Here is a 22,423-nt window from a genome sequence, read left to right as displayed (position 1 = left end):
TATTTTTATAGATTCCTTTGCAAATGCTATGGGGGGGGGGCAGTGGCGCAAGATCGCTCATCTCTCAACTGCACAAAGCTGACCGGGTGTGACGTAGCTAAACAAATAGCCTCGTCAGAGCAATGAACATTGGGAAATGTCGTTTCGCTACAGGAAACGAAGGTGATGAAATGAAACTCTCTCCAGTCTCTTACACCTTGCTCTTTTTGCAGTTCTTCAGAGCGTCTGCCAAGGCATGCAGCGCCTTATCAGCATTGTGCTTCTCGCAGTTGTATCCCATCAAGCCAATTCTCATCACCTAATGAAAAGAGAGGTGAAAATAGCAGTACATCAGAGCCTGCAGTGACTCATCAGAATGACATAAAGCTGTACAGACATCAGACCTATGACACAAAAGTATTAAAATCGAGTTGATCTGGACGCCTGGTTTAATTTGTGTTATTTCTTTGCCCAAGAGTTTAATTTTGTGATTTACAGTGATTTCACTGCTGGTAAAATGATGAGTGGTAGAAATCTGGAACAGTTACCATAAGGGTCTGCTAATAACTGGGGCCACAATTCTAAAGCATCAATTTGTCCACTCTACTAGGTTGAGATATGAGCAGTGACCTACCATATCAATGGACGGTCCCAAACCACCAGTCATCTCGATCTGGTGGTTTTTCATGATGTAGGTCAGCAACTCTCTCCAATGATAACCTTCAGGAATAGCAATGGTGGTGACGGAGGGAAGCCTCAAGTCCTGGAGGAATTAGAAAATGTCCCAACAGGATACCACCACTGAGGAATGCTGTTTAGATTCAGTACTACAAGTGTCTGTGTATTTTTCATGTATGTGTAGTTTTTTTCCCCATTTATTTTTCCAAATAAGACTGCCTCACCCGTTCAGGGATGAAGAGCTTGAGACCCAAGTCCTCCAGCCCTCTATACAGGTATGCTGACACCTCCTTATGTTTCCTCCATGATTCCTCCAGCCCCTAGAGGGAGACAAAGATCATTGGTGGTGTTATTATCCGACAAGAATTTAGAAGTTGGATATTCTTAGCAACACATGCATAGCTACAAGCAACCTGTGTGCTCCCTACAAACTCTGCTGTAATGAAAAATGGCATGCAATAAACCCAGAAGGTGAAGGAATCCTAAATTAATTTCAAATTGTATTTTATTTTGTTCAAATTTAGTAGGATGTTCAATACTTACAGCCACATATTATACAACTAATAATGGCAGAGATTACAGTGACTGCACCTGAGAGTGCATGGCATACCTCTACTGCTACTTAGAATATCTCTGACAGTACTTCTTCCATCGACACTAAATTTAGTGAATATATTTCAGTAAGGTTTCTACAAAAAGTAGTGAAATGCTACTTTACCTTCTCAGCAAGAATAGACAAACTCTCTCTCAGGGCAAAGAATCCAGAAACTGGACCAGTGTGGTGGTATCTAAAACCAAGAGCACATGCAAATGTTATTCGTATATCAAGCAATGTTGTCATTGATATGATCAAATTATCAACACATTTCAAAGTTCTGTATTGAAACAAAAAAGATTATTTCAACGATTCAACGACGCCAAACCCAATCCCAGTTAAAATAAAGTCTTACAGAGAATAGTGAGTCACTCACACTCTGTCTGGCTTGCCATCACAACCCCAGTAGTTGGATAAATGTGTCATATCAAAGAGATAGGATACTGGTTTTGTCTTCCTGTTAAACATCTTCTTGCTGTAACAACAGAGAGACAAATCGATGTTTGCTTCAGAAACCTTTTAGTCTCCCTTTTTTTTTTTTTTTTTTAATCAAACACATATAGAAACGTGCACAGCGATTGCCCACAGATTCCCTCCTTACCATGCTCTGTCATTAAACGAGATGGGTGCTGTTCCTGGAGGTGCATTCAGAGCCTTCTGAGAACCACTGTACAAGATATCAATATCTAAGAGCGAAATAATCAGCAGATTATAATACAGACATAAACTCATAATAGCAATAACAGACTTTAAAACATCACCGTTGTCTTACTTTGCTTGTCCATAAATATTGGTGCAGCACCAAGCGATGCAACTGTGTCGACCAGGAAGAGGCAGTTGTGTCTTCAAATGATATGATAGTAAACATTGAGAAGCAGTGTATTTTGGTAATTGCATTTACAACCATGTGTTTTATGACAACTTACTTTCTGCAGATGTCCCCAATGCCATCTACTGGGTGACAGAGGCCAGCAGAGGATTCTCCGTGAGCCAGGAAAAACAGGACAGGCTTGTGTTTTTCTATTGCCTACAGAAAGACATAAAAGTGAGCCAGGTTTTCTGAATGCTGTTTATTGTTATGGCAGTGCTAAATAATGAGCAGCTTCAAAGACACCTACCTGTTCAATTTCCTTATTGCTGAAATATCCTCCTGGTGTCTTTACCATTGTATGTACATTGGCACCTAAACATTTAAAAAGTCTGTCATCATTTGACATATAGATGATGTGATCACAGAATGCGTAATCGGTGCAAATATAGTTGTGTAATTATTATTATTTTGTTGCAATGCCGGTGGATTCGTGCGTAAAACCACGCGTAAAGACGCACCAATTCTTTCTGCGATGTCCGCAACGCGTTCTCCCCAGATTCCATTGACGGCAACGAGCACGCTCTCTCCGGGCTCCACCGTATTGAACACTGCGCACTCCATGGCCGCGTGGCCGGAACCGCTCATCGATATAGTCATGTTGTTTTTTGTCTGAAAGGCGTACTGGATCCCTTGTTTGATGTCATTCATGATCTAAGAAGAAGCACAACGAAAACGTGAAACGTTTTTTTTTTTCGAGCTCTTTCTGTCCAAATTGAGCTGGTCGGAAACATTGCGATAACGCTCAAAGTTTTTGTCCTTTTTAAATTACAGCTCGAAATGAAAGTAATTCCGTGATGTACGAGGAATTAAAAAAATAAAATACTTTCAATAGTTTGTGTAAAATGATTATTTCCCTTTAAAGTAATTAGACATAAAGATGTAAAAAAATAAAGTATATAATTCAGGTCTATTCTAACAAAACGTTACCTCATACATTTCTGGATGCAGGTGACCGATTATGGGCCTTCCACCTGCGACTAAGATGCGTGGAGAAATGTTTGAGGGTCCTGGTCCGAATAAGTAACGCTGTGGAACTTCCAGGGGCCGCAGCATGCACGTCGGCGGCGGGATAGAGACAGAGGAAATGGAGCGGTCCAGTCGCTGCAGCATCGGCGCGCTCCTCGAGGCCAGCGGACCGTCGAGGGCGGCCGCTGCCTGGTGGCCGAGCAGCGCGCTCCGGATGAACAAAGCCCGCTGCATCGCGGCTGGGTGTCCTGGTCTCTGGGAAGTTTGCGCAGAGTGAGCTTCGAATCTGACTGTGAGGTTTGGATGAAGATTTAAAACAAACAGGTCTTTGACCTGACGGTCGGGTGGGCGGGGTGGCGTCGAGCACAAGAAAGAAAAAAGCAGCAGCACCATATTTACTATAATCAACGAGGCCAGCGCGTGGATTGCGCTCAACCCTCCCAAATGCGTCTCTCATGATCAGTCCTGCATGGCATGACGCAAAAAAAGCGGCTGATGGGTGTGAATTTTTTTTTATTACATTTATTTTGGTATTAGAGGACAGCTCCTAAATGGATTTGGCTTCAGGTTATTTGACCATTTATCTGAAATCTGGTCTACCTATAGCATCCAAGTCCTTATCTTTTATTTCTACAAGGAAGATAGAACCCAAGATCAGAATTACACACAATTTCCAGGATTGTAACTTTCAAAGCTTTAAAACACTCAAATATCTTAAGGTTATTTAGGTATTTCTTTTGGTTTGGATGACAATAGCGGGATATCTAAAATCATCATATTGAACTGTATTCTGAAGTACTTCACTCTTTTCTTGAAGTAATTTTAAGCCGGAACCTGAACTTGGCTGCTTAGAACCAGCTCAGTTCATTTTGCAGGTGGTTTGTTGGTTTAGTCTGCTCCACCAGTCACACAGGAGGACAGAGGTTTAATAAAGAGGAGGCTTCTCTGTGGGAGCCAATCTGCTCTCTCTGTGGAACAGGACAGAAACAAACACACACACACAGAGTCATTGTGGCAGTTGACATTTGGTCACACTTTAGTATTAGTGTTAGTATGCCAGCCCCTGTACAATTATATTTGGCTTCACTGACTAGCTAAGCATGGCAGCTTTCAGGAAAAAAAGTAAAGAAATTGTTTTTATTCTTCTGCCATCTGTCAGTAATTGGGTAGAAGTTTATATTGCTGACGCAATTCTAAAGTGTTTTCGAGAAGGTGAGCTCTCCCTGAGGCAATCGATGTAAATAATTAAACCTTCGGCAAATACATAGGACTGCCTTTCATTGGCCTTTGCACTGGACTGACCCCTCCAAACAGAGCAAGAGGAGGGGCCCAGGGAGGAACACACAGAAAGAGAGATGAAAGGGGATGAAAAGAGAGGTGTACAAGTCCCACAGGGCATCTTACCAACATCTCCCAGTGGTGAGGACATGGACGTTCAGTTCAAACATCTAAAAGGGAAGATGCTCAAAGCCACGATCACATTATTCTGAGGCCTCAATACTGAAATGTGGCTTTATTATCATACTTGGATCAGCAGGGAGTCCCTGATGAATGTTGATGTTGAAAATTTGCAACGTCATAACTTGGTTTAAAAAAAACAACTATGTACCAATAGGATCCTGACTTTTCCTAAATGTGTTTATATATTATTATAACATTGTTTTATCATTAAAATTTCAAAAGACAAAAGAGATCTGAGTATTATTACCTCGAATGACCTTAGCAGTCAAATTGACTGCATGCTTTTTACAGGGCGTTCCACATGTCACTCTGTGCTACATTGTCCTGCTCTATTGTCTGTTTGTTCTTTAGGCTCCGTGAAGCTAAAACTTAGTTAGCGCTTCACTCTAAACCCAAGAGAGACGGAAATGACAAGTAGAAATAAAATAAAAGTTATGGAGGCTTTAGCCTTGCTTCAGAGCCTTGGTGAGGAAGACTCTGACAGAGGAGCAGGTTCAGAGAGTGATGTCTCTTGGTGTTTGGACGAAGCTTCAATTCAGGAATCATTTTAGAGATGTCCCCTAGCAAAAAAGATGATTGGAAACATCAAATTCCACACTTGCTGACATCCCATCCGCTAATTTTCAAGGTATGAGGCCTATATGAGGACTCCTTATTATTATCATCATTATTAGGTTATATTTCTGTAATGTAAGCCTCTGCTAGTTTTATGGGATCTTGTGAGCTTCTTAGTCTTTATTTAGGTATTGCAGGGGGCCTCCAAATAATTTACTAAACAGCATGATTTTCTGATAGACATGCAGCTTTTTGGTCCACATTTCTGCACTTCAGAGGTGCTGAAGTCTATCAATGCTAACCAAGGAAGATATCTCCATACTAAGCACTGTCCACACAGCTGTCAACCTCACAAGTGAATGTAAGGCTAAACCGGAGACTTACAATGCTACAACAGAACTAATAATTATCATTGTTAAGGTCAAATGACGACACAAACCTGTTTTGAATGCTTATAATAGTAATAATTATCATTGTTAAGGTCAAATGATGACACAAACCTGCTAATACACAGTCACTATACCATAGACACTAACACCATCACGAATGTTGGCTTTTGATCTTTGCAGTGGGTCCAGGGATGGCTCCCCCCCCTTTCAGCCTGCAGGGAAACATGACTTTTCACATGTTGTCGCCAAATGCTTTAGAAATGGCTCTCCTTTAATAGTTACGGTGCCGGATTGTGTTTTGTCATGATGAAAAAAACAGGGAACCAGAACCGTAACTCTCAACATCCCCATTCTGGGGACGAACCCAGAAAGTCTGTCTTTATTTTTATGAAGTTATTTTGGCACAGTAGCTCAGACACAGTTAACCAAAATATGATTCATCTTGACTGTCTGAGTGAGAACAGCTGAAGTGTATGCAAATCCAAACAGGCAAAACTTATAAAACAGTTAAAGGCCGACTACTTCACTGATTCCTGCTCCTTTACCTGTGTCTCGTTGTTTTCACAGAGCATCAGGGAACACAAAAGATCAAATTCAGAGATTAGATAAACTTCATGACTATCTTGATTAAGTTGATAACAAAAGAGAGACAAAGTACTGTACTATACATTACAATTACAACCATTGACCTGTGTTTACAGGCCCTGTCATTTGCTCCTGTCCCCTCAACACCACTGAAAGGCTCGGGCCAAAAGTCCAATGTACCTCACAAGACCTTTATTTTTTTTATGCACGTGTCGATTACGAGTGTAAATCATCTCCGCAGGTCACAATGGCTGGTTGGAACCAGTTTCTTGTAGGGACAGCAGGTGGCTGTGATGATTCTGATTTGTCACACATGGCGCGCGTGTTCTGTTATTCATTTGGCTACATACATAGACGCCCGGGCTAATTACGCCCCTGGACTCCATCCTATAGCACGACTCCCCCTGTCAAGTTGGGGGCATTCATGCAAATCTCTTTTATACCAAATTAGATATTCAACAAGAAACGAACAAGAATACCTCAGAGTATTTTATTTTTTAAACACTTGACTCCTACACATATTTCTCTGAAGCCAGCTCTTGTCCATTCATCCCCCCCCCCCCCCCCCCCGCGCTCCACCTGATGGCTGCCGATGATGCTGATGCTGACATCACTGCTTCCCAGCATCCATTGGCACAGCAGCACCGCCATTTCCCCTTCGTTCAGACCGAGCGAAGGACAGACAACCGGGAGGCCTGTTTATCCATCTGGCCCTCGCATCACCCCCCTCCCCCCCCCCCACCCCCCCGCCGCTGATTGACGCGCCGCTGCGTTCCAAGGATCCAGCCCCATCCAGCGCGGCTGAAGCTGAGGCTGCGTCCCTCGCCCTGTCTCTCCATTTTTCCGGATTCTCCGTCTATGGATGAGGAAAGGGATGCTGTAGGCTGACTTAAGGAGGAGAAACAAAAGGGACCAGGGGAGGGGGGGGGGGGGGGGTGTCCCGGCCCTGTTTTGAATGGGCAGAGGATTCGCCCTCCGCGCGTTCGTCGAGTCTGAATCGCTGAGGTAAGACGCGGCTCCCGGAGATGCTTTTCCACGGCGCAGCATCGCTGCTCATGGGCGTCACGCCTTGGCGTGGACGGCAGACGTTTGTGACGACGATTGGAAGGCCTTTTGGACAATAGATACTCTGCGTCACGATGTTGGACGCTGGACTCCGCCGCCGTCAGTAATTGTGATATGTAAAGGACAACATGGAGTAAAATAACAAACTGCATGCCAACCCAATCAAAGTGAGAAACATTTGGGTTTGCCTGAAAATGCTGAACGTGCTGAACTCCTTTCTGGCGCAGCGATAGACGATTTGGAGTCTGGGTCGTTTGTGTTTACGCGGCCTGTGTTTGAGGTGCGGCAGGAGCACGATGGATGGAAGCCATATTTACATGTTTCATATTTACAGTTTCTATAAAAAAAAAAGACCCATCATATGTTCTTAGAACGTTTATTGTCCAGATAGGAGCTCATTGTTCAGATGGGATTGCGTTTTCATTTTGAGACCCGTGCGGAGCAAATGAAATCAGCCCTAGAATATTGTCATAAAAAAAACAAAAAGTTACAAGCGGCCCGAAATGAACTTAAAGATGCATCTGAAAACACTGCAGCTATTTACAGCCATGAATGAATGTGTTGTCCTTTGGTGCGAGGCAGTGAGGGGAAACGATTCCACTACAAGGCCTCAACAAAATGATAGCTGAGGCCCGGGGATGATGCCTGAAAAATAAGCAGCCATTTTATTGTAGAGTATAGCAGGAATGCCAACTTAGAAATGAGGCAATAAGAGGGACACTGAAGGTTTGACATTTTGGAGATAAGGTCAGAGAGCCTTTGATGGTTTGGACACGTCCAGAGGAGAGACAAGGGACTATATCGGTAGAAGGATGCTGAGGATGGAGCTGCCAGGGAACAGGGCTACAGGTCGACCCAGGAGAAGATACATGGATGTAGTGAGGGAGGATGATGCAAAGGACAGGGTGAAGTGGAGAATGTTGATTTGCTGTGGCGACCCCTCACGGGTCAAGCCGGAAGTACAGCAGTAGAAGGAATGCTAACCATGAAGCAATTTAGTCAGCGCATCTCACTGCTAGAAGCTTAACAAATGATCCAGGATAATGTGTCGTGTGTGTGTGTGTGTGTGTGTGTGTGTGATAATGGGATTTTCTCAACTGTGCGATGAGGCTGATGCAGCCCTGTCCTCACGACTGAATCAACTGAAGACAAATGGTCTGTCAGGAATTATTACTGTTCAGAAAGGATGGAGGGACATTTGTTGTGAGCGGCAGCAACATACTTGTGGCGGTGGTGGTTGATGAGTCTGCTGAGACTAATTACCCTCGCCGAAGCGGAAGCGAGGGTATTGCAATTGGGTGCGTTTGTCTGTCTGTTTGTCTGTTTGTCTGTTTGTCTGTTTGTCTGTTTGTCTGTCCGAGCGCATAAGTCAAAAACTAGTAACCCAATCGACTTGAAAATTTTACACAAGCAAGGTTCTGTCCGTGGCTCGGTCCTCCCCGAGAATGGCGTTGATCCGGATCTGGATCCAGATTCTAGAATTATTTTTACATCTGGAATTGTGCCTGTGCTGTAAACTGCCACTTTAAGAGGGAGGGGCACGAATGGCATGATGGGAAAAAGAGTCCAGAAGATGGCTTGTAGTACATTCCAGAGCAGCATGCTAGAGCAGGTTTGGAACCCTGTTTACTGTCTCACAAGATCGAATAGTCTTTTGGAGGCGAGGGTCTGCAATCTCTGATTGTCGTTTTCTAGTTGTTGTTGGAGAGGTGGATATATAAACGATGAAAAAACAACGTGAGGGAACAACCGATTTCATTTGATGGATTAATTTGGGACAGACATGCCCCCGGTTTTAACTTCCTCTCGTCATCTACCTGCACAGGTCACAGGTGCGCGTGTCTGTGTAGCCACATAGATCACCAGCTCTTCTCCGCAAATCGCAGACCCACCCGCAACATGGCGGGAGCGTCAGTGAAGGTGGCGGTGAGGGTCCGACCCTTCAACTCCAGAGAGATCGGGAAGGACAGCAAGTGCATCATTCAGATGTCAGGAAACACAACAAGTGAGTGCAAACCGAGGGGGGGGCGCTTCATCTTGGCAGCAAGAGACAGAAACAAACGCTTCAGTCATTATGTCTATGTGTGTTATTGTAGTTGCTCTCTCGTACACAAGCTGCAGGGATCAAAAGGATTGTCTTTTGTTTTGGATGCCGGATCAGCGGATGGATATAAGTGTGTGTGTGTGAGTGTGTGAAAAGAGTGGGCATGCTGGCCGGTTGTGCCTGTCAGTGCTGCCATTAGACAGAACCTGCGATGTTATTTAACTATTTCACTCTGTTGAGTGACGCTTTACATTTTTTTATAGGGTAAATTCTTTTTTTTTTTTTTAAAGGTCCAAAATGGACTGGTTTACAAATAAACTGAGGAATGCACAAATGTACTGCATTACTGAAAAAAATAAACACCCACAATGGATATTAGAAACGCATGCCTCACATCCAGGTCGAGTTCGTTTACATGAAACAAACTTCACAGCTTGGAAATAAACCAAAGATTTTCTGATCATGGTAATGAAGCCAAATTAAATTAATCTGGCTAACCATTGGTCCCTCTAATTGGTGTTCACTTATTTCCTCCAACAACATTATATGTAATCACACAATGTAAAACTGGACGAATTCACAGGGCTTTAGAGTGAATCTAACGTCTGATCTGTTTTTTTTCCTCTATCTAGCAATCCTGAACCCCAAGCAGCCCAAAGAAAACAAGAGTTTCAACTTTGACTATTCTTACTGGTCACACACCACAGTAAGTTTCGCTGCATTACTAGTTAAATAAGAATATGCATTATTTGATCCTAAACAAATTAACGAAGACTAAAAATATATTTATGTAATTGTATTAGAACTGTTTATTTTGTATGCCTCTTAGAACATATTAAAAGTGTGAAAACAGCCTTTGAACTGTCTATCTAATCGTTTTTCTCTCCGTCTGCAGCCTGAGGACATCGACTATGCATCCCAGGTGCAGGTGTACAAAGACATCGGGGAAGAGATGCTGCTTCATGCCTTTGAAGGCTACAACGTGTGCATATTTGCATATGGCCAGACAGGAGCAGGCAAAAGCTACACCATGATGGGACGGCAGGAGAAGGACCAGCAAGGGATTATTCCTCTGGTAACACTAAGTATAACTTTGATTTAAAATCGAATCAAAATGTCAAACCCTCTGTTGACAAACTACATTTGTTCTCTTCACCCATTATTATTATTTTTTTTAGCTGTGTGAGGACCTTTTCACCAAGATCAGTGAGGGCAACAATGAAAACAGCATGTCTTATTCCGTTGAGGTGAGTGACATCACTTCCTGTATCTATACTTTTCACATTTGGAAGTTTATTTTTTTTGTGTTTCATAATTTGTCTCGGTTATTAAAACAATCAAAGTCATTGATTGAGTTCTGTTGTAGTAGAGAGTAAAATGTTGCTTTTGTCCAGCAAATATCAGGAACTATATTGGGAACTGGTATTGGATTATTCATTTGTATAGATTATCAGGTATTTGGAAGCTAATTTACAGAATACATTTTTTTTCTGATCGCCCCGTGCAGGAGCAACCACCTGCTATTTAGGATCGATTAATAATTCATTACAACATTACCGGGTTATTTTTCTTCCTGCAGGTGAGCTACATGGAGATTTACTGTGAGCGTGTGCGGGATCTACTAAATCCCAAGAACAAAGGAAACCTGCGTGTCAGAGAGCATCCTCTGATGGGACCCTACGTTGAAGATCTGTCCAAGCTCGCTGTCACTTCCTACAACGACATCCAGGACTTGATGGACTCTGGAAATAAAGCCAGGTAAACAGATCGGGGCTGCGCGACGGCGGCAGACTCCTTGGATCACAGAAAACATGAGCGAATGCAATGAATCGGTCGATGAATAAGCGCCTGGAACAAATCTAGGATGCGTCAACAAGGCAGTGATATGCACCTAACACAGCATTTATCATTGCCTTCAGGACTGTGGCAGCGACCAACATGAACGAGACCAGCAGTCGCTCCCACGCCGTCTTCAACATCATCTTCACGCAGAAGAAATATGACACGGCGACGGACAACACTTCAGAAAAGGTTTTGACAGCAAGCTTCAGCTCGTAGACCTGTTTCAAGAATCATCGTGCATGATCTGATACTCATGTCACCACTGCAGCCTCAGAAAAGACAAAGTTAACTTTTTTTTATGGTCACAGGTCAGCAAGATCAGTCTGGTGGACTTGGCCGGCAGTGAGAGAGCCGACTCAACCGGAGCGAAAGGAACCAGACTGAAGGCGAGGAGGAATCTGTAGTTTGATCATTTTTTCATCACGGTTGTTTGACAAGTTCTTCTCACAGCTGATTCTTTCTTCTTCGTATCTGCAGGAAGGAGCCAATATCAATAAGTCTCTAACTACTCTGGGAAAAGTTATTTCAGCTCTTGCTGAAGTGGTACGGTATTTGTATTTCTATTGAACATCGGCTACTGATTCAAATTCTTATTTGGTGTTGATCAAAGCAATTAACAGAGGCTGTTTCTGCTCCAATTCTCAGGACTCGGCACCTAACAAGGTCAGTGCATCCAACGCCGCAAAAAACCCCCCAAAAAAACGCAACACTATTTTCATTCTGTTGTGATTAGAGAAGAATTTGTGTTCGTTTTGTGTGCAGAATAAGAAAAAGAAGAAGGTGGAGAGTTTCATCCCCTACAGAGATTCAGTCCTGACTTGGCTCCTAAGAGAGAACCTGGGTACGAACACCTTATTCTGAACCCTAGCATTTATCACAAATAGATATTTTATTTTTTCATTCATCTTCTTACTTTCTCGTCTTAAAGGAGGAAATTCTCGGACAGCCATGGTGGCTGCCCTCAGCCCTGCCGACATTAACTACGATGAGACCCTCAGTACTCTCCGGTGAGGAAAATACCATGAGAAAAGATCATTAAGTCAGACTTTCAACAGATTTGGAAGATTAATCTCACATTTATAACAGAGGTACGACGTCGTAGGTGATCATTTTACAACGTTCAGGATTGTGCAGCGCCTTAACAGATCCAGCTCCATAATGTCCTCAGCTGACAGTCAGCTGCATCCTTCTCATTCAGTGCCTGGAGGCTGAGGAATCACTTTATGACGTAATGGCCCTTGACCTTGATGGCCTCTGTCCCTCCAGGTATGCCGACCGTGCCAAACAGATCCGCTGCAATGCCGTGATCAATGAGGATCCCAACAACCGCCTGGTGCGTGAGCTGAAAGAGGAGGTGGCTCGCCTCAAAGACCTGCTGTACGCCCAGGGACTTGGAGACATCATAGAGAGTGAGTATTGCATGCCTACGTGACTTGAATTGAGACGTTTCGTGCATCTTATTTTCCGACTGTACCTTTAAGACAGAGGACTTGGACGGGTTGACTTGGAGTGCGAGTTTCTCTCACCCTCGTTGTCGTTCTTCCCCCCTCTGTCCTGTTAGCGTATCGCTGCACCGGCCCCGTCATCCCCGGTTTGAAATGTGTGTATGACTCAAGAAAGCTTGCACTTTGCAACTAAAAGAAACAAATTCTGCAGCTGAGGAAGTCTTTTCTCATGATTCTGTAAAATGGCCTCCTTTTGTCTTCCCATTAGTTCTGATTTCCACGCTAAGATTTTTCTCTCTGGTCACTTTTGTCCTCATAACAAATTTTTTTAATTGGCTGGAATTTTCTATTTATTTTTTACTTCACTGAGAGGCTCTGGCAGTTCATCAGGAAGCTGAAGCAGAGTCCGATTTGGTTATGATTATGATTATGATTATGAGACCGGTGATCATGGAAGGAAGCCATTTTAGACTGCTGAGTCATGTCCTTGTTCTCTGTATGTGTGGAGCTTGTTGAAGGTATGAGTCAGTGTGCCAAAATGGCCTGCGTTGCTACCAAATGTTGGAAATCAGAGCAACATGCAGCACATAAAGAAAACGAAGGCCGTGTTTGCTCTTGCTGCACTGTAGTGATATGTATATTTTATTTTTCCTAACATGCTCATGCTTGCCAGTTTGTAGGGACAATGTGGCATTTTGTGCTCAAACATCTTTCTCTCTCGTTCTGCGATGGCTTTGGTGAGCAGATGATTTGCCTCTTGGATCCATTTTTTGAGCTTTCTCTTCTTTTTTTTTGTACTCCTCCCCACTTCCCCCACTTTTTCTTTTCATGTCTCTTCGCGTAATCCTCTCCATCCCTCTTGTTTTCCCTTAATTACCCGACGTCTGCTCCTACCTTCTGTCCACCTGTCTTTCCTTCCTTCCTTCCTTCCACGCAACACCTCTCTCTCTGGCAGACCTGTGCGATTACAAGAACTTTGTGAATAATCGCCAGGCTGCCAATCAAAGGGGCGATTTCTCCACAGTGTCAAATGCCACGACAGGGATGAGTCCCTCCCCGTCGCTTTCAGTCCTGACCAGTCGGGCCGGGTCCATCAACAACCTCCATGACCGCATCTTCAGCCCGGCCAGTGAGGAGGCCATCGAGAGGCTCAAGGTAGGAAGGAGGACAGCGAAACTGTTTTGGGTGTGCATTTGGGATACGGGAGATTGGACATGGGCTTGTGCAGAACTTTCAGATATCTGTCTGAATTATTTTCCAAAAGGAAACCGAGAAAATCATCGCGGAGCTCAATGAGACTTGGGAGGAGAAGCTGCGACGGACCGAGGCCATTCGTATGGACAGGTGTGTGAGGCATTATCTAGCATGATTTGACGTCTTTGGCTTACACCTTTCTACCCGCTAACCCTTGTTATTGGTAGCAAAATGATATTTTCTGACTCCAACTGCGACCTCCTCCTGCAGAGAGGCCCTGCTGGCGGAGATGGGTGTCGCTATGAGAGAAGACGGAGGCACTGTGGGCGTTTTCTCCCCCAAAAAAGTACAACTCGCCACTTTTTCCCACTGTGTAAATGAACTATATCCACCTAAACACACGCACACGTGGACCTGATTTTGCCGGCCTCCCTTTTAGACCCCTCATCTGGTGAACCTGAATGAAGACCCGCTGATGTCAGAGTGCCTGCTGTACTACATCAAAGATGGCATTACCAAGTAAGCATTGCCATTTTAGATTTCATCCACATACTGTGCTGTTTTTTTTTTTTAAATAGATTGCTTCATCGTCTCCCTCAGGGTTGGCCGTGAAAACGCCAAGACTCGCCAAGACATTGTTCTCAGTGGCCATTTCATTAGAGATGAACATTGCACCTTCAGTAGCACCGTGGGCCCCCAAGGAGAAGGTAAGGGCCATCCTCATAATCATTGGTTTGCCTTTTTTTTTACATGAGATTCTCTATTTTATTAATTAACCTTGTGAACAGGATGTGCCATTCTGGAACCATGTGAGGAGGCAGAAACATATGTCAACGGGAAGAGGGTGACGTCTCCCATCGTTCTGCGATCAGGTGCGGTCATGGCTGTGGATTTAAAATAGTCAAATAAAACACCCGCAGCTGGAGCGTAAGCGGAGAAACATCTGTGTTTCCACGTGCCCTTTTTAGGGAATCGCATCATCATGGGAAAGAGCCACGTGTTTCGCTTCAACGACCCCGAGCAGGCGCGTCTGGAGCGGGAGAGGACGCCGTGCGCCGAGACCCCCGTGGAGTCCGTCGACTGGGCCTTCGCTCAGAGGGAGCTGCTGGAGAAGCAAGGCATTGACATGAAGCAGGAGATGGAGCAGAGGTACAGCAAAGCAGCAGTAGTAGTATTTGTTAAAGCTTACTTACATTCATTTTCGGAAAAGTCCAACTTTGCATCGCCTTCAGGCTTCAGGAGCTTGAAGATCAGTACCGAAAAGAACGGGAGGAAGCCAGTAACCTGCTGGAGCAGCAGAGGCTGGTGAGCTCACGCTCGAATAAAGCGAAAAGAAAGCAGTTCAAATGTTTTTAGCTTGGATCTCGTGTCACCGCACAGGACTATGAGAGCAAATTAGAAGCTCTTCAAAAGCAGGTGGACTCTCGGTACCTGGAGTCTCCAGAAGAAGAAGAAGAGGAGCCCGAAGAGGAAGGTGATTCTGTCACCTCAAGTCAGTTATATCCGGCGATTATTTGGTCAAATTAGACTCACACACCTCCTGTCTTTTCAACCTAGTGCCGTGGACGGTGCACGAGACCGAGTTGGCTCTGTGGGCTTTCAGAAAGTGGCGTTTCTACCAGTTCACGTCCCTCAGGGATCTGCTCTGGGGCAACGCCATCTTCCTCAAGGAAGCCAACGCTATCAGTGTGGAGCTGAAGAAGAAGGTGCTTGTCGCTGTCTTTGTTCTTCATCCTAAATTGTTAGAGTTTGCCAGCATTAATATGTTTTGGTTTCAGCTTCATAAACATTATAGTTTAATAGTACCTTCCTGTTTGATATTGCAGCTATGAATCTGTTCTTTTCGTTGTTCTTGGGAGCCTTCTACAGATCCAACTCATCTTTCACATCTTGTGTCTCACTCAGGTGCAGTTCCAGTTTGTCTTGTTGACAGACACCCTCTACTCCCCCTTGCCCCCCGACCTGCTGCCCCCCGGCGTGGCCAAAGAGAGGGAAAGACAACCGTTCCCCCGTACTATTGTAGCCGTTGAAGTACAAGACCAAAAGAACGGCGCCACACATTACTGGACTCTGGAGAAGCTCAGGTGTGTCAGGAAAGGAATCTAATTGCATAAAGCAGATTCTATGGTCGAGTAACCCGTAAATCATTGTCACATAGATGCTTTTAATCCACTGAAGTCTGTGCTTTCAATATCAGCTCTGTCTTAGCATCCAACTTAGACACACACTGTTAGCAGAGAGGTTAATTTATTGCCCCCCCTGCAGACAAAGGCTGGACCTGATGAGAGAAATGTACGACCGTGCTGCAGAGCTCCCCAGCAGTGCTGTGGACGACTCTGACCACGCCCTGACCGGAGGGGACCCCTTCTACGACCGCTTCCCCTGGTTCCGTCTGGTCGGCAGGTTCGTCAGCACCTAAAAACAGCCAGACGGATTTTAACATCAGCACCTTTATGGCACGCTGTCTTCTAAAATCATGTCCTCCTCTCCTCCTCCTCCTCCTCTTCCTCAGGGCTTTTGTGTACCTGAGCAACCTGCTGTACCCGGTGCCCCTGGTGCATCGCGTGGCCATCGTCAGTGAGAAAGGAGAGGTGAAGGGCTTCCTCAGAGTGGCTGTGCAGGCCATCTCAGGTATAGACTTTCAATGTCGGCCTGCTAAATATGTCTAGAATCTGCCTTTGACATTTTCGTCCTCTTCGTTCTGTCTCACTTCAGCCGATGAAGAAGCCCCTGATTATGGTTCTGGTGTGAGGCAGTCAGGCACTGCCAAGATCTCCTTCGAGGACAAGCAGTTTGAGAAGGTACTATAGTTTGCCCGATTGTCCTTTGAAACATTTGAAACATTGAAAACTACTCCTGAAAATCAGTACTGTCTCGCCTCAAATGGGGGTCTGTCTTCCGTCTAGTTCCAGACTGAGTCGTGTCCTGCTGGCCTTTCCCACTCCAACACCTCCGAGGAGGAGCTGCGAATAGTGGAGGGAGAAGGACAGAGCCCTGAGATCGGAATCTCTGCCGACGAAGTCAACAACAACACCTGCCCAGGTCAGGCGACATCAATCCAGCAATTACATGTCTGTTTGAAGGCAGCCAGCGTCGAGGACTGGGTCGTAAAAAGATGGTGGCCCTGTGAAAACTCAACATGCATTTCACAGTCGATGATGATAGTACACTTCTGCAAAATGACAGTACCATTGTCCTGTTGCATTTAGCCTTCATGGAGGCGCCCCAAAGCCCTGCGAAGAGTTCAGATCTCTCTTTGGACATCAGCCCAGAACAGGTTCTGTTACACTTGAGGATCGGCAGCACCTTTACCTTCAGAGTCACCGTCCTGCAGGCCTCCAGCATCTCAGCCGAGTACGCCGACATCTTCTGCCAATTCAAGTGAGTTCAAGGTTCCCGAAAATGTATAAACCTCCTTAGCTCATAGCTCATAGAAAGATCATCTGCAAGACGTTAGCTTCATTAGCAAATGTAATCAATAAATTAAACTCTGAGCTGCTGGTGCATTCCTGAGAATGTTTGGAAGGTCCGTCTAAATAATGGCCTTGCCTCTTTCAGTTTCATCCACCGCCATGACGAAGCTTTCTCCACTGAGCCGCTGAAGAACACAGGAAGAGGGCCTCCACTCGGCTTCTACCATGTCCAAAATGTATGAACCATGGCAAGGCTTCTGCGAGATGTTTTCCTGTACCTGCTAAACATTGTGTTTCCTCTCGTCCCTGTCAGATCACTGTGGAGGTGACAAAGTCCTTCGTGGAGTATATCAAGACCCAGCCCATCGTGTTCGAGGTGTTCGGGCACTATCAGAGACAACCCTTCCCTCCCCTTTGCAAGGACTTGATCAGGTGAGGATTAACTCTGACCTTCCCTTTTCAACAGCTCACCACATTTTTAGATGTTATCTCGCGTTCTTCATCTTTCAGTCCACTGAGGCCTTCGAGGAGGCAGTTCCCCAGGGTGATGCCCTTATCTAAACCAGGTTAGTATGGTGACCAGAGGTAGGCAATCACGGTTCAGGTGAAAGGTCATGCTCTATTGTCTATTGTCATTCCTCTAGTGCCGGCCACGAAGCTCAACACGCTGAAACGCTCCGCCGCGGGACCCTGCCACGCCAAATACGACCTCATGGTCTTCTTTGAGATCTGCGAGCTGGAAGCTAATGGAGAGTGAGTAAGGCTCACGAGTGAGATGTCTCGCTTCCTCCTCCGCGGAAAGTATTTTGGTGAGAACATTCAATTCACCGGCTGCTTCCTTGTTTCTAGCTACATCCCAGCTGTCGTTGACCACAGAGGCGGGATGCCCTGCCACGGCACGTTCCTCTTACATCAGGTCCGGCCATGTTGCTCCAAATGACCCTCCTCAAACTAGACTAGCTCTAATAACAACCCGGTTTATAACATGTCTTCCCTCATCTCCCCCCCCACACAGGGCATTCAGAGGAGGGTCACAGTCACCATCGCTCATGAAACAGGAAATGATTTTGAGTGGAAAGAGGTGAAGGAGCTGGTAATTGGTAAGCAGTGAGTATATGTTAAGACGATTTGGTTGGATTTTAGCGAAAAGGTGCGCTTGATTTATCTGTCATGCCTACTTGTTGGACGGCAGGTCGCATTCGAAACTCACCCGAGGCAGATGAGACCATCGTAGACCCAAACATCCTCTCCCTCAACATCCTCTCTTCAGCCTACTTCTGGCCGAAGCACAACGACAAGTATGACTTAAAAAAAATACAAACTCTTCTCCTTTGTGTACTTTAAGTTATTCCACAGCAACTTCCTCTTTTACTTTCATAACAAGCACCCCCCCCCCCGCCCTACCATCAGTGGCTTTATCAGACATTTCTCCAGCATATTTTTCATTTTGCTGATTTCAAACTTTTAACAGCTGCAGTAACTCATGTCCTCTCTCTCTCTCTCTACATTTCTTTGTTAATGGCAGCGTCTCCTTGGGAGTCGATCATAGGTAGAAATTAACAATCCTAATTTCTTATATTTCTTTCTGACAAAAAAAAAAACATTGCTCTGGGCTTGTCTTAAAGTTGAAACTTTTCTTCTTTAAAAATCCTGCAGATGAAGTAAAATGTTTATTTTATTTATTTGTCACGCTGCAGAACTTTCTACCGATTTGAGGCGGCTTGGGACAGCTCCATGCACAACTCTTTGCTCCTGAACAGAGTCACTCCCTATGGAGAGAAGATCTACATCACCCTCTCTGCTTATCTTGAGGTACCGGTGACAACAAATCTTCATTTGCTCAGAGCTTCTGTTGGAACATTATGTAAAAGAAAATAAGCCTCTATAAGAAGATATTTTTGCAGTCTGATTTGTTAATATTCGATATACTATAACCAGATGGAGAACTGCACTCAGCCAACAGTGATCACCAAAGATTTCTGCATGGTGTTTTATTCCCGTGATGCAAAACTGCCAGCCTCTCGCTCCATCAGAAACCTCTTTAGCACCGGCTGCCTCCGACCCTCTGAGAGGTACAGACATTCATGCAAGTCTGACTTTCGTCTAAGTCTCAACCCCAAGTAATGTTTGTTAATTAAATTCATTCTCACTCTCACTTTTGGAAACGTGCTCCCTATCCTTCTCAGTAACCGTGTCACTGGAGTCTATGAAGTCACCCTCTGCCATGTGGCGGACAATGGCAGTCCAGGTGAGGCTGGAAATTTGATCCAGTAGTATAATCAATATAAATAATGTAGGCTTCCTTTTCTATTTGAGATTTATCATGCTCACTGAGCTATTTCACATCTTCCTTCAGGCATGCAGCGTCGTCGCAGGCGTGTGCTGGACACCTCGGTGGCGTACGTCCGAGGAGAGGAGAACCTGGCTGGGTGGAGGCCTCGCAGCGACAGCCTCATCCTGGACCACCAGTGGGAGCTGGAGAAACTCAGTTTACTGCAGGAGGTCAGTTTGTAGGTCGAGGAGGTTTGGAACAGAGGTCAAACCTGGGAAAAGAAAAGTTAGGAAAGGGATCGAATGCCGAATGTTGTCCTGTTGTTCAGGAAAGATCGTCAACTGAATTGTCATCAGTCCCATCTGGAGTCCTTTTTCGGGTCTTTCTGGACCACAGCCACTGACGTTATATTTGTGCCTGCTTGCCTTTTATTAGGTGGAGAAGACCAGACACTACCTGCTCCTGAGGCAGAAGCTGGAGGCCACTCTGCAGGCAGGACAGGACGCTCTCTACAAGAGCAGCGACAGCGGCGACTTCCCAAAGAGTCCCGTGTTCAGCCACAGCCCTGTCCCCGACAGCCCCAACCTGAGGCAGAGGGAGCTGGCTGCGAAGGTGACTGCTGGTCCCTGAGGCCTTTAGGATTTCCATCTCAGCTTAGATATTAGTTTGTTTGATGGTTTTGGATCGGATATGCTGTCTTCAAAGAACACTTTTGTTTTCTTCTCTCTAGTGTCTGCGCCTGCTGATGCACACCTTTAACAGGGAGTACAGCCAGGTGAGCAGCAGTGCCAGTGAGAGCAAGGTGAGCCCCAGCCTAGGCCCTTTAAACCAGCCCATTAATCCTGAACCGTTAGCTGTTCACCACAAAACATTTTAGCCCCCCACTACAACCACTCTGTCAATGCATTCAATCATTTCCTGTCCTGATTCTTTTGTATTTATTTTTTTATTTCTTCCTTATCCCAATCTATATTTTAACCACTTAGAGCTGGGTTAGGATTTTAACCGCCTGTAAGAGTGATTAAATACCCTTTTTTGGTCTCCTGCTTATGTATCCATATTTCATACACCCAAATGATCAAGCTGCACCTTCCTTTACTCCTCCTCATTCCCTGTCCTTAGACCCTGCTAGGCTTCCTCTACGTTACTCCTGCATGTCCTCTTTAACATTTAAATCAGCAAGGGGCTCTTAGATAATGAGGATTTGCATTACAAATATCAGAGAGATTTCCAGGAAAAGGACAAGTTGTCTGATCACATTGTCCTCTGAATGCATGTCTGTGCTTTGTGTGCTTAAATGTTTGCTGGTATCCTTTGTCTGTATCTGTATTTGTCCCTCTTGCATTGTGCGTGTGTGTGTGTGTGCTTCTTTGTGCATTTATTGTGAATGTGTGTCGATGCGTGTGTTTTAGCTTTCTGAGATATCTGCGTCGCTCAGGAGAGATTCCACCTCGTCCGGACTGAGCACGCTCACTCCGTCCTCCACCTGTCCCTCATTGGTTGAGGGACATTATGACATTCGGTACGTATTTACTTGAGGCCATTCTTTGCAGTATAATGTTAATGCATCATCAATCATATTGATCTGGTCTGAGAAAAACAATAAATATCCAACCCATGCATAAAATAACTTTGTCTGAGTCTGAGCTTGTATTTTCCATCACTCCATCACTGGATCAATAAATATATATCTATATATATATTGATCCAAAATCTAAACATAGAGATTTGTCTCTTTTATCAAATTATGATCCTGTTTTCTCTCTTATGTAGACACACGGAACCCAGTTCAGGTGCTTCCACGCCTGATCTGGACCCATACAGCCCCATAGACAGGAAGAGAGCCCTCAGAGGATGCACCTTCGTTCCTGACATCCAAGAGATTCGTGTGAGGTCAGACCACGCACACACACACACACACACACAAAGATTGTATCTAACTTAGCGCATTTTGCCCTAATGCTTGTGTCATCTCACGCAGCCCCATTGTGTCAAAGAAAGGTTACCTCCACTTCCTGGAGCCTCACACCAGTGGCTGGGTGAAGCGCTACGTGGTGGTGCGCCGGCCCTACGTCTACCTGTACCGCAGCGAGAGGGACAGCGTGGAGAGAGCCGTCATCAACCTGTCGTCCGCCAAGGTGGAATACAGCGAGGACAAACAAACCCTACTGCGGGTATGGGCGAACCTCGGTTTGATAGCGGAAGCAGGTTTTAAGATGAATGAAGCTGATTTGATTGAACTTGTTTTCTGTCTCCAGACTCCCAACACTTTTGCTGTATCCACTGAGCATTGTGGGATACTTCTACAGGCCACTAACGACAAAGAGATGCATGACTGGCTGTACGCCTTTAATCCGCTGTTAGCTGGCACCATCAGGTAAATGTAAAAGACGTAAAGGGACAGTTCACCTAAAAAGAATCTTGGACAGCATCGTAAAGCTATTACCAAGTGACACGAATGAGCCCATCTGTTGGTAAAAGCTTAAAATACATATTCACTGATCCTATAACAGTTGACAAGTACAAGTACCCTACGTTACTAATATTTTGAAATGCTTCCACATTTTCTCTCCCATCCGTTCCACAGGTCAAAGCTCTCCCGGAGAAAGTCGGTCCAGTCAGTCCCGTCCGCCCAGAGGATGTGAGAGACAAACCGGCTGAGTGGAAATCAACAAACAAACAAACAAACAAACAAAACAATCTTAAAAGGTCCACTCACCATCCTGCCCTAATGAACATAATAGCAAGCTGAGTAACCTTGTGTGTGAGGATGCTCCCAGCCCCAAACATGTCATCCCAAAACGGAACAGAACCCTCTCTGTTTATGCAGCTAGCACCTCATCATATCCCCGCATGGTGTGATCCCTCCTGACCTTTAGAAGACAACAACTAGCCACCCAAACCCCATTAGTTAACTTACCTGTGCTGGGCATTGGGACTAGTTTTGATTAAGTTTCCATGTAGAAATCTGTCATCTGTGAGGAGAGAAATGAAAAGGAGTGGGACGTTTCTCTCTGTAGGTGGCGTCCATGATATACTGTATGTTACCTCAGCTTGTATCGGCTTGGG

At 45.0% G+C, this 22,423-nt stretch overlaps 2 protein-coding genes across 2 annotated transcripts; one reads left to right on the top strand and one right to left on the bottom strand.

Moving 5' to 3' along the window:
- Positions 1-190: 190 nt before the first annotated feature.
- On the bottom strand, positions 191-3,323 carry LOC137914165 (alanine--glyoxylate aminotransferase-like). The gene is made up of 11 exons (XM_068757772.1): positions 3,051-3,323; positions 2,582-2,774; positions 2,371-2,435; positions 2,179-2,279; positions 2,025-2,095; positions 1,854-1,938; positions 1,629-1,727; positions 1,376-1,445; positions 882-977; positions 614-742; positions 191-298 (listed from the first exon to the last, which is right to left on the bottom strand). Exons 1-11 carry the CDS (start codon positions 3,321-3,323, stop codon positions 191-193), a joined length of 1,290 nt encoding a protein of 429 aa, XP_068613873.1.
- Positions 3,324-9,043: 5,720 nt separating this feature from the next.
- On the top strand, positions 9,044-21,999 carry LOC137914158 (kinesin-like protein KIF1A). Its single transcript, XM_068757764.1, has 48 exons — positions 9,044-9,149; positions 9,821-9,894; positions 10,084-10,263; positions 10,367-10,435; positions 10,768-10,946; positions 11,108-11,219; positions 11,339-11,416; positions 11,508-11,573; positions 11,676-11,693; positions 11,793-11,871; positions 11,959-12,037; positions 12,297-12,439; positions 12,592-12,630; positions 13,431-13,630; positions 13,740-13,819; positions 13,940-14,015; positions 14,109-14,188; positions 14,270-14,376; positions 14,458-14,541; positions 14,638-14,818; positions 14,902-14,974; positions 15,050-15,143; positions 15,227-15,375; positions 15,575-15,753; positions 15,935-16,072; positions 16,182-16,300; positions 16,385-16,470; positions 16,576-16,711; positions 16,879-17,050; positions 17,228-17,318; positions 17,396-17,514; positions 17,593-17,648; positions 17,727-17,835; positions 17,932-17,998; positions 18,098-18,182; positions 18,275-18,380; positions 18,608-18,631; positions 18,780-18,894; positions 19,021-19,154; positions 19,269-19,330; positions 19,439-19,584; positions 19,790-19,966; positions 20,085-20,156; positions 20,767-20,876; positions 21,128-21,247; positions 21,336-21,528; positions 21,613-21,731; positions 21,942-21,999. The coding sequence occupies exons 1-48, from the start codon at positions 9,044-9,046 to the stop codon at positions 21,997-21,999; spliced, it is 5,139 nt and encodes a 1,712-aa protein (XP_068613865.1).
- Positions 22,000-22,423: the final 424 nt, after the last annotated feature.

The sequence above is a fragment of the Brachionichthys hirsutus genome, unplaced genomic scaffold (assembly GCF_040956055.1).
Source record: "Brachionichthys hirsutus isolate HB-005 unplaced genomic scaffold, CSIRO-AGI_Bhir_v1 contig_283, whole genome shotgun sequence".
In the NCBI taxonomy this organism is placed as follows: Eukaryota; Metazoa; Chordata; class Actinopteri; order Lophiiformes; family Brachionichthyidae; genus Brachionichthys; species Brachionichthys hirsutus.
Note: the sequence above shows the minus strand (reverse complement) of the source record. Positions and strands in the feature narration are given on the sequence as shown.

Excerpts from the sequence above, each read along its gene's own strand:
- LOC137914165 (XM_068757772.1), bottom strand. The coding sequence starts at position 3,323 with ATGCAGCGGGCTTTGTTCATCCGGAGCGCGCTGCTCGGCCACCAGGCA. Across the intron at positions 2,775-3,050 it reads TGCATCCAGAAATGTATGAG|ATCATGAATGACATCAAACA; the intron begins GTAACGTTTTGT and ends GCTTCTTCTTAG. Across the intron at positions 1,939-2,024 it reads AATATTTATGGACAAGCAAA|ATATTGATATCTTGTACAGT; the intron begins GTAAGACAACGG and ends TTTCGCTCTTAG.
- LOC137914158 (XM_068757764.1), top strand. The coding sequence starts at position 9,044 with ATGGCGGGAGCGTCAGTGAAGGTGGCGGTGAGGGTCCGACCCTTCAAC. Across the intron at positions 11,417-11,507 it reads CGAAAGGAACCAGACTGAAG|GAAGGAGCCAATATCAATAA; the intron begins GCGAGGAGGAAT and ends TCGTATCTGCAG. Across the intron at positions 14,016-14,108 it reads GCGTTTTCTCCCCCAAAAAA|ACCCCTCATCTGGTGAACCT; the intron begins GTACAACTCGCC and ends CCTCCCTTTTAG.